Source organism: Spermophilus citellus, assembly GCF_964194105.1.
Source record: "Spermophilus citellus genome assembly, chromosome: 4".
Taxonomy (NCBI): domain Eukaryota; kingdom Metazoa; phylum Chordata; class Mammalia; order Rodentia; family Sciuridae; genus Spermophilus; species Spermophilus citellus.
In genome coordinates, this window is record NC_138185.1 from 47612480 (window position 1) to 47623871 (window position 11392).

At 48.9% G+C, this 11392-nt stretch overlaps 1 protein-coding gene across 1 annotated transcript; it reads right to left on the minus strand.

Moving 5' to 3' along the window:
• Positions 1-1785: 1785 nt before the first annotated feature.
• On the minus strand, positions 1786-4228 carry FOXA2 (forkhead box A2; the record flags this gene model as incomplete). Its single annotated transcript, XM_081292416.1, has 2 exons — positions 1786-3090; positions 4142-4228. The coding sequence occupies 2 exons, from the start codon at positions 4226-4228 to the stop codon at positions 1786-1788; spliced, it is 1392 nt and encodes a 463-aa protein (XP_081148542.1).
• Between the last annotated feature and the right edge of the window lie 7164 nt (positions 4229-11392).

Consider the following 11392-nt stretch of genomic DNA (forward strand, 5'->3'; position numbering starts at 1 on the left):
CACAAAATACCCACTCATCCTCTAAGTCAGCAATCCTGGTTTGCCAACCTGAACTGCTGGGCCAACAGGATGTTTTGGAAGGGTATCAGGGTTTGCTGAGAGGAAAGAGGCACAAAGCTTGAGAGACTGCAATCTCTCTTTTGGCAAACAGCACCAGACACCTCACCCCCAATATGCCTTACTTTTTAAAAGGGTATTGGCTGGTCACTTGCAGTTATCCATTTGAAACCAATTGCAGGAGAACAATCTTCTAAATGTTGCCCCAGATCAGGTGCTTCACCACTCCTGGGTCTGCCAAGGTCCTCCAGAGCACCTTATCTGAAGGAGAAGGGTGGGAGTGGGTGGTGGAGTAGACACAGACTTGGAGGATCCAAGCAGAGGCTGGATTCCACAAGAACATAAGGGGTGCCACCAGCAGTGGTAAAAAGACAAAGTGCTGCAATAGGAATTTGCAAGTCCAGTCTAGGCTTGGACTTGAACAGAAGCCTGAGATCTGACATATAGCAAATACATGTAAAATCCTGGCTTTCCCCTAGAGAAGCCAGTCCAGTCTCTCCCAAGAGATCTCAAAACCAGAGTGCCTCCCAACAGACCAGGTGGAAAGATAGGTGAAGAGTGGTTTTCTCTTGGTGTTAAAAAGAAACCTGCTGGAATGGTTCATCTGGTACTTGTGTGTTTTATTATGTGTAAAGTTAACCTCAAAATTAAAAAGTGACCATAAACAATATTGAGTTCTATTTAATGAGGTACTTGCTGAAGTGTTCTGTGGAAGTGTACTGGTATCTGCAATTTACTTTGAAATTCATTTAGAGAAATAAAGATGGATTAACTGATGGATTCGGCTAGACGTACAAATGTGAAGTAAGGTTAGTGAAAATGTTAACTAGAATCTTGGCAGTAGGGTGCCATGTGCTTCCTGCAGAATTCACTCATCTTTAGTATTTTAATAAAATGTTGGAAAAACAACAACTCCCTTCCCCCCAAAAAAAACCCCTGTAACCAGCCAGAGTCTTGCTTCCTTCTTCTTGACATTATTTCTAAATCTGTTTTTTTTTAATTCAGAGAGAGAGAGAAGAAAAATATGAAAAAAGAAAATTTCAAAGAAAAGATTCAAAGAATAAAACCAGCAATAACACTTTAATATAGATTTGTGGAACTCTGACCCTTGTAGCCAGAATACACATTTATAAGCCATAAATAAAGCACGCAGAAACCATAAATTAATCAGACCCAAGACTTGGATTTCACCGTGTCAAAAATGGGAATGCATTTTTTTTCCTTTTTACTTGGCCATTACAATAGGCCCTTACATTATTTTTTCCCCTTTTTAAACAATTGTACAACTCTGGTTCTCTGTTAAAACTACATGGTTTTACACCAACTCACAAAAGTTTTTCTTTTTTTCTTTCTTTCCTTTTTTTTTTTTAAAGTAAGACTTCCCTGCAACAACAGCAATGGAGAACAACAACAACAACAACAAAAATCAGAATCTGCAGGTGCTTAAAGAAGCAAGAGTCTACACAGTAGTGGAAACCGGAGGGTTTTTTAAAAGTTCATATTTTCCCCCTTTCCCTCTTTATTGATAGGCATCAGTGTGGCCCATCTGTTTGGGAAGGAAAGGCTGCAGAGGAGAACAGCAGACAGTTATCTTGGGGTGGAGGTGTAATTTCTTCTTCCTTGCACCTTTCCAACACACCCTCCCCAAAGTCTCAACCCCTCCTTCCTCTCTCTTGTCCTTGTCCCGGCTGCCGGCTGCCAGAATTAACCGGGCCTGAAGCTGTCTTCTTAAGAGGAGTTCATAATGGGTCGGGAGTACACTCCCTGGTAGTAGGAGGTGTCTGCGGCCAGGGGCGAGGCGTCCAGGCCCGCTTTGTTCGTGACCGGGCCCATGGCCAAGCTGCCGGGCATGGGGGAACCATAGCCAGGGTAGTGCATCACCTGTTCGTAGGTCTTGAGGTCCATTTTGTGGGGCTGGTGGTGGTGGTGGCTGTGGTGGTGTTGCTGCTCCGAAGACATGAGGTTGTTGATGGAGAAAGGATGATTGAAGGCGTAGTGGTGCTCAGGTTTGAGGTGGGCCTCAGGAGGCAGGCCAGGGTGATGGGGTGGGCCCAGCAGGTGGGCTGCGGCCTGCTGTTGCTGCCCTGGCGAGGGTGCCGGTTCTGGGGGGCTCAGCGCCACGGAAGGCGTCCCTTTCAGCTCCCCTAGGCCCCCGCGCTTATGCTCCTGGCACGGGGAGGCGCTCGAATGAGGCGACTCAGTGCCCCCCGGAGTCTCGGAGGCCGGCCCAGCGGCCTCCCCGATCTGAGCCTGCGAAGCCTGGTTCCCAGCAGCCGCCTTCTTGCCGCCGCCCCCGGCACCGGCGGCTTCCTTCAGTGCCAGCTGCTTCTCGCACTTGAAGCGCTTCTGGCGGCGTAGGTAGCAGCCGTTCTCGAACATGTTGCCCGAGTCCGGGTGCAGGGTCCAAAAAGAGCCCTTGCCGGGTTTGTCTGGGGAGCGGGGCACCTTGAGAAAACAATCGTTGAAGGAGAGCGAGTGGCGGATGGAGTTCTGCCAGCGCTGCTGGTTCTGCCGGTAGAAGGGGAAGAGGTCCATGATCCACTGGTAGATCTCGCTCAGCGTCAGCATCTTGTTGGGGCTCTGTTGGATGGCCATGGTGATGAGCGAGATGTACGAATAGGGCGGCTTGGCGTGCGTGTAACTGCGCCGGTACGTCTTGGGGTCGCGCGCGCGGCTCAGACCCGCCTGCCCATACATGGGACTCATGGAGTTCATGTTGGCATACGGGGCTAGACCACCCATAGCCCCGGCCGCCTGTCCCCCGAGGGGACTAAGGCTCGGACTCAAATGCGGTCCCATGCCCGCCACTCCAGCTGCCCCGGCCGAGCCGCCCATGCCCGCCATGGCGCCCGCGCCCGGGGACATGCCGGCCAGGGACGGGCTCATGCCCGCGCCCACGTACGACGACATGTTCATAGAGCCTGCGCTCATGTTGCCCGAGCCGCTGCCCATGGCGGCCGCCGACATGCTCATGTAAGTGTTCATGCCGTTCATCCCCAGGCCGGCGTTCATGTTGCTGACGGAAGAGTAGCCCTGCGGACAGAGCCGGGAGAGGGAGACGCAACATTAGCACCGCGGCTCCAGCGTGGCCAAACCTCCCATCCACCCGTCCAGCCCAGGCCCCCGCCTCCGGTGAAGCCTCCAGGGAGTCTTTCCCTCCTTTGGGCTACGGTAACGGGACACTGAATTTATTTCACTTAGAGTGAGCCAGGATAACCCTTGCGGAGGTAGTCAACAGGCTGCAGTTTTTCTATTCCTTCTGCTCCTTGCCCGGGGTCCGGAACACCGGGTCCCTGGCGCAACACCAGGTCAGTTACCCCAGATGAATTCTCCCTCCCCATAATTTCCCCAAACTCTTTCAGAACTCTCCGGCCAGCATAATGATCCAGCGCCACGGCCAGGAATCCCCGGACACTACCTCAGGTTCCAGTAAACAACCTTTAGGACGCCGCTCGGGACGCACAGGACGGTCTCAAGTGGAGACCGTCCCAGGGTTCCCTATGCCCAGACTTCCTCCCGGGACCCCCACCCTGGCCCCTAGGAGAACTGAAGTGCAATGTGCGCGGGGTCGGAGTGGGGGCGGGGGACAGTCTGAGGCATTGCGTGCAGCAATAGGAAAGGAACCGCGAACTGGGGAAAGAACTACACGCGGTTGGGCTTAGAAGCCTCAAACTTTCTTTCTCTTTGTCCATTATTCTTTGACTCTTTGCCTTCACCTCAGCCCCCAACTCCTACCCACCTTCTCCTCTTCAGCTCCCCACCCCCTCGCCTCGCCGGCAGACCTCCCACCCCTCCCCAGCCGCGCGCTGCCAAACATAACTCTGTTAGGATAGTGCGTGGCTCGGCCACGAAGAGGATTTGGAGGCGCCGCAAGTCAATATTTGATCACAAAGTTAATATTATCTCAAGGCTAACAGTGTGTCGTATAAAAAAGAGACCCATTTGAGTCGAAGGAGGGCGGAAAAGGCGGCTGCCCAGTAAAGCTGGGGGTGAGGGGCGGGTGCCAGCGAGGGAAGCGGTCCTGAGGTTGGGGAAGGAGCGAACGCCACCACCCCACTTCCCCCTGGAAAAGGCGACCGCTTACCTCGGGCTCGGCATAGTAGCTGCTCCAGTCGGACGGCTCGTGCCCTTCCATCTTCACGGCTCCCAGCATACTGGAAGCCGAGTGCATGGCAGTTTAAAATTTAACAGCCACAACAAACGACCAGCAATCAGCCCCCACCCCCACCCTCTTAAAAAAAAAAAAAAAGTCGGCGAAGGCACCGTCCCCTCCCTCCCTCCCTCTCTGGCGCTCCCTCTCTGTCGGATCCACTCCCTCTCTCTCCCAGGGCCGACCGGAGGCGGTAGTTGGAAGTGGGAGGGAGGTGTGGGTCACAGGAGGAGGGGGCCGAGGAACCGAGGAGGCCCAGACCAGAGCCCGGCTGTCGCTAGCGCCAGCCACTGCCACCGCCGCCGCCGCGCTCACGGGCTGCCGGCTGGAGGCTGAGGTTGGCAGTGCCGAGCTGCCCCGAGGCGGCGGGAAGCTCGCGGCGCGGGGCGGGTGGGGGGAGAGGAGGAGGAGGAGGGGGAGGAGGAGGTGTGGACCGCGGAGCGGACAAGTGCCGCAGTGACGTGGGCGGCTGGTGATATAGCGCGGCGCGCTGGCGCGGGCCTCCAATCCCCAGACCCGGGGCAGCCCATTTGAATAATCAGCTCACACCTAGGTGAGAGGAAGCCTCGGCAGGCACCCCACACCTGCCCCTCTGCGCCCGCGCCCGCTCAGCTCCCTACGTGCACTACACTCTGGGGTCGGGACAGGAAAACGGCGAGCTGGCCCGCAGGCGCCCAGACGGAGCTCACTTTTGCTCCTGGATCCACCTGGGAGTCACCGAGGGCGGAGGCGCCTGGAAAAAGGCACCTCCACCCCCGGCAAAAGTGGCTCTGGACTTCTGTCCCCGCCCAATCCCTTAGCGCCAAGCGTCTGTCCTAGGGGGCGTCCCGCCTCCGTGTCCCGCAGAGCCTTATTTAAGCAGGATTTATTTATCCCGGGTTTCTTCGCTCTCAGCGCACCTTCCCTGTCAAAACAACAAGCAGGTGACAGCCAATTTGCAAAGCGCCGTCTTATTTAGAAAAACTGTGTACACACCTTTAACTCGCCCGCCGCTGCTCCTGAGAGGCCCCTCCCTGCTCCAGTTAAGTCCCTGAGCGGCCCCGGACAACGCGCGGGGCGCTCATGATACAAACACCTCGGTTTTCTGCCTCCTCCAAGTCCACCTCCTGCCACTGACAAGGGTGCAGTCGGGCGCACGCAGCCCGGCTACTTGCAGCCGACTCTTGGAAGACCGATTTGTCTCTGACATTCAGGCCGGCGTATTTCAAGGTTACTTTTCAGTTACAACCAAGGTGCCCACAGCATTTCGTAACTAAAACAAACAGGGTAGGAGGTGGGTGTAGAGCAGGAAGGGGGAGAAGAATAAAGGAATCAATAATGGGTCCTATGAAATGACTTCAAGAGGGTCTCTGTCCTTTCTGTCTTTTGGAGGGGTTGTTTTATAAATATTAAAAACTTCAGCAATTCTGTGCTTCTCTTTTATTTCCACTGTAATTCCTGGGTGCAAAAATTGTCGCCTGTCCTGGGTTGGCTACCCACAGCAAGTCCAGGTTTGCAATGGAAGTATTTGCAGGTATTTAGATATGGAAGCTCTGTTTTGGTTCTGAAAACTGGCTGGGCCATGGTATCTAGCCTTTCATGCTCACTCTCCGAGATGAGAAAAAAAAAAATGGAAATAGTGGGGCCCTGGCACACTTCTCCAGAATTAGGGGTGATGGTAGCAGAAGAGAGGTGAGGTGACAGGCATGAAGCTGAACATTAAGAATGGAAGTGTGTGGGGCTGGGGATGTGGCTCAAGCGGTAGCGCGCTCGCCTGGCATGCGTGCGGCCCGGGTTCGATCCTCAGCACCACATACAAACAAAGATGTTGTGTCCGCCGAGAACTAAAAAATAATAAATATTAATAAAATATTCTCTCTCTCTCTCTCTCTCTCTCTCTCTCTCTCTCTCTCTCTCTCTCTCTCCACTCTCTCTAAAAAAAAAAAAAAAAAAAAAGAATGGAAGTGTGTGTGAGGATCAAACTGGAAGGTGAGCCAGAAGATAGCAGTAGGTGCAGGCGGACCCCCCCCATCCCTGCCTCTGGGGTCTGCACTGGTTTTGAACTGAAGAGGCAGACGCTCACAGTGCCCTTTGATGCTCAAATGCACATAGTTTGGATAATTTATAAAGGAGGGCAATAATAAGCCTTCTGAAAGAGTGTCAGGATGGGCTCCCCCAAAGTAAAGATTTCCATTTCTGCTGAAGCGGGTGTACCCCATCCTAGATTGCTGAGAGCTCTCAGGAGGGCAAGATACCCCCAAGCGCCTGATGGTGTGTAATAAGCACAGTTGAATATTTGCCCGTGGGAGCCAGAGAGCCAGATCCCCAGCATCTTCCAGTGGGTCACATCCAGAGGAAGGGTGGAAACAACTTCTAAGAAATTGGGGAAAAGGGGCATGGAGAACAAAAAGAAGTTTTTTTTTTTCTTTTCCCCCCAAAAGTTTTCTGCTCATTCAGGAGCAGAAACACAGCTTCCCCACATACACACATCCTCCCCCAAACACATTGTTAAACCCCTCCTTTCCACATAGCACTTAAATTCCCAAACAGAAAACTCTGCAAAACAACACCAAACGGGCAGGTTTCTGGTGTGCATCGACTTGAAAACCCAAAAAAATATTCTGGTTAACCTGTGTGGGGAGGGGCAGGCGAGTTAATGTGAGGATGTGAGCTTAAGTGTGTGCCCACTCCCCCCTTCCGATTTTGCTCCTGGTTGAAAATTTGGTCCTAGAAAATATTTCTTATGCAAAACGAAAGAGCAGGTGTTGAAACAGGAGATTATTTGGAAGAGAAGGAGCGGACCTTGAGAGCTCCCACCTTCACCCCCAGTCTTCTTGGTGTTTTGGATCCCTGACCTTAGGGAGCGCTAAGCACCGGCTTCTACAGTGACAGGGCGCCCCCTGTCGTCCACAAGGCCAACGGGAGCGACTCAAGTCTGCATTTACCCCCCGCGCTCCCAATCGGCCAACTCCAATGCCTAGCTGCCTTTTCCATCTCTCTGAGTAGCCCTGCCTGGAATAATGATGCCAGGGCCTCTGAATTTCTTCGGAGGTCCTCGAAATTCTGCGCAAACCCAAACCGGCTCGGGTAGGGTCGAGCTGCGTATCACGCCGCCTGTGGTCTCCAAGCGTCGGGTCCCGGGCCTTCCCAGCGCGCCCGCTCCTAGGGAAGGCGAACGCGGCCTGCAGTTCGCTTTTGGCAGCCAGTAACAGGGGACCCACCCGCTGCGTCGGGGGCCGGAATGAACCAGACAGGCTGGGTTCGCGCTTTCCCAGCTCCGCGGTCTTTGGCGGCGCTACCTCCCCCTGCACGTTCTGGTCCTCCCTGGAGCTTCGATTTCTAAAGGTTTATTCAGATTTCTGGCACGGAAGCTTCAGGCTGGAATGTTGTGAATTGCTCCGGGTGCTTCTCTCCAGGAAAAAGTTCGCAGGAACTCGGGCTGCAAACAGATGTTTGCTTTGACCCCCCTTTAGTTTCACCTCACCTGGAGCCTAGACCTATAAAGCTTTCCTTTGCCTGCCTTCTCTCTTTTCTTTCCGTTTCCTTCAGTCCTGTTCCGTTACTATATTAAAGCCTCTTTACAACCAACGACTGTACTTGGCGTTGTAGGGTTTATTTTTATTCTGGATGTCGCCGCGGCGGCAAAGGGAGCTACGGCTTGGATTCAAATGCAGGTTACCTCTTCTCTCGGTGGTAAGAGACGTTGTGATTCTGTGTCCCTTAGCAATCCTCCACCACCACCCCCAACTCTCTTTGTCAATGAAACTACAGAAGGGAGCATCAATGAAAAGAACTCAACTTCCTTAAGATATAATCCATAAAATATCAAAGGGAAAAATATTAAAAGCCCTATTCAACTGATCAATACTCCAATTCATAAAGCCCTTCAGAAAATGAATGTCTGGGAAAGGACTTACTCAAAGTTCTCCAACCTGTTCAGGGCATTTTCCAACAGGTCTGCAGGCGAGGTTAAGTCAGAGGAAATAGAAACATGATTTAAAGTCTTATGAAAGTAGACTTTTTACTGTCAAAAATAAGATTTCTTATTTAATAGCCGTCAGATGTCCACATGCCCAGGGTGGAATTCTCTGGGTGAATCCCAAGTCTCAATGAAGAAAATGTATATAGTGTGTCAAAGTTATCATTAATTTTTAACTTTTTTTTTTTTAACAGAATCTTGCTAAGTTGCTAGGCTGGTGAGCCTATTGCTTTAGCTTCTCCAGATGCTGGAATTACAGGCATGTGCCACCTGGGCTGGCCAACTGGTGGGTTATTTCTGAAATTCATTTTTAAAAATCAGAGTATCAGAATCTGTCTATTTGGCAGTGGGCATATCTTCAAATACTCTCCTGCTGGTCTTCATTGTTCTTTAAGGGTCAAAACACTTCCTTTAGGCTGGGGTTTTGGCTCAGTGGTAGAGTGCTTGCCTAGCACATGTGAGTCATTGGATTCAATCCCCAGCACCACATTAAAAAAAAAAAAAACTAAATAAACAAAGGTTAAAAAAACACATTTCATTGTTCTTTAAGTGTCAAAACACTATTTGTTGGAAGTGCTACTGAAAACAATTAGCTAAGAACAACTTATGAAACGGATATTGACTTGAAAAAATGAAAAAAAAAATAGTGTGATACAGTCTTACCAAAAAACACACAAACACACACACACACACACACACACACGAAAATGCTGATAGAAGAGGGGAGGGATAAGACACAACATTTAAGTTTAAAAAACAATGAACCTGCATGCAATCTATTTTCCCTTTTCAAGATGTAATGAAAAGAAGGGATCCAAATAAAAAATAATCATAAAATAAAAGAAATGTTGATGTTAATGATTCTAATGGGTGGTGGGGGAGGTATACCTCAGTGGTAGTGCACCTGCTTAGAATGAGGAAGGCCCTCAGTTCAATTCTCAGCACCAATTCTGTTTGGGTAGTAGTCTTATATCTTCAATGTACATTTTTCTGCAGTATGATTGTACATTTTTTGTATCACTGTTGTTTTATTATTACCTTCCTTTATTATTTTATGGTGAAATAGGTAATAAGCTTTCATGTTAAGGAAAATTCAGCAAAATAACGTGTACCAATATTCACTCAGTTCTCAGCCTCCAAAGATCAGAGAAGTCACCATCCAAACTGACAAAGCTTTTAAATTCCTGAAAACAAAACTAATATTTTTTTTCCTTACTGGTATCAGGGGATAGATGGATTATGTTCTTCATTGAGTTAAGAGAGGAAGACAAGACATATTCATGACAACCATAGATGGAGACTCCCAGTGTGTTCCACATCACCTAGAAGAAAGAGGAAGACTCTTTCCTCTGGGGTACGGTTAAGATGAATTTGGCACAAAGACCTCTTTGTTTATACATGTAGAATTTGACTGTTGTTTGGAAGGTTGGGTGTTAGTTATGGATGTCCATCTTTTTGGACTTAGTAGTTTAGCTGAGCAATTGCTGACTGTGTTCCCATCTTTGTAGTTCTGTACAGAAAAGTTAGTGCTCTTCCCATTTGGGTCCAGAGTTTAAAATATATTTCTAGTCTATGCTTGACATCCTGTCCACCATTGTTGCGATTTTAGCACTCTTCTGCTATGCAGAACTATTATAGCAGGTAATTAAAAATAATTAGAAGAGATAAAAATAAATGACAATTTTTAGTGGCAATAATAATAATATGCCAATGTGAGGGAGAATAAGCTCTTCTTTGAGGGATGCTTAAATTAGATGAATCTGCATTTGTGGTCCTGAGAGCATGTTATTCTTGGGAGAAATCTCAGTTATTTCTGCCAAAAAGGCAAGCAGTAAACTTCTTTAAGGAAAGGAGTCATAGAGAGTCACTCACAGACTACCTGAAGAATCAAACCCCAGCCATTTTTCCTTTGTGTTACACAAAGAGCTAATTTAGAAGTAGCCCCACTAGATCTATGAGCTACTGATTATTTGCTTGGACAAACAAATGTGCTTTCAATAAGTATGAAAGGATGAGGCATCTGAGAGATGTGGAGATTAGAAAGAGGTCAGAAAGTCCTGAGTGTTGAGTCCGATGCTTATGAAGCAATTGTTAGTTTCTTGTTTCCATCTCAAAGTGATACAGTGCTCTGTGTAAACACCCGAAAAACTAGACCTAATTTGTTCTAATATTAAGCAATGATGATGAAGGGAGTTTATATATTTTTGTCCATTTGGCAAATATTTAATCAGTACTTACTGTATTCTAGATGGTGGGGGACAGAAGAAGTGATGACTGTGTTTACAGAAACTAAGTCTGTTTCCTCCTTTCACTCTTTCCCTCTCTGTTTCTGTCACAAAGTCCAACCTCTCACTGTTTTTCAGTTCCCTCCTAACCATAATCCAGGAATTTCCAAGTGTGAAAATCCCATTCCAAAGGGAAATTTTGCATTTCACCTCTTTGAAAACAGTCAATCTTCTGGCAAAGATGAACTAAAATTCAGGAAGAAGAGCTCTTCCTGTTTCCACCCAGAATCAACAGGAAAACCAGGGGCTCAATGCTCGCATAGTTCTCAAGATGCCAGTAGAATAGATCTGGCACAATTGTGGTCAGACAGGGAGTACTGTGGCAGTGCAACTCTGTCATACCTCCATTTGCAATGACTATGGGATCAGTTTTCCCTCTGCCAGGAGATCCTGCTTTGGGAAGCAGAAGGATAAAGGTGGTGGGGAGGTGCTGCTGGTGATGGCTTGAGAAACTTGTCACCTCTGACATATATATTGAACCTGCAGTTCTTAGATGTTTGTGATGTAAGTGTCTGTACTGGGTCTGTGTCAATTGCACTTCCCAAAAGTAATTCCAGAAAAAAATGTAGAAAAATTGTGGGCTCCTCTGGGGTGTGTTTGTGTGGGTGTATGTGCATGTGTGTGTGTGTGTGTGTGTGTGTATTTCAAGGAGGGGTACTGAGTTACAGACACAGTGCCCCACCATGACTGGTCTAATTAACCAGGCCTGGGCTCTGCTGGGTCATACTTTTGTGAGCACAGGAATCCTCTGGGGATCTTGTTAAAATGAAGATTCTGATTCAGAAAGTAGATTTTACAGCCCTGACGAGCTTCCAGGTGATACAGATGCTGCTGCTGGTCAGCTGACCATAGGTAGTAAAACTAAGCCTTAAAGGCCTATTTCTCTCACTGATCCTGCAGTTTGTCCCTAGCTAGGTGGTGAAATGCTACTTGATAAATAAG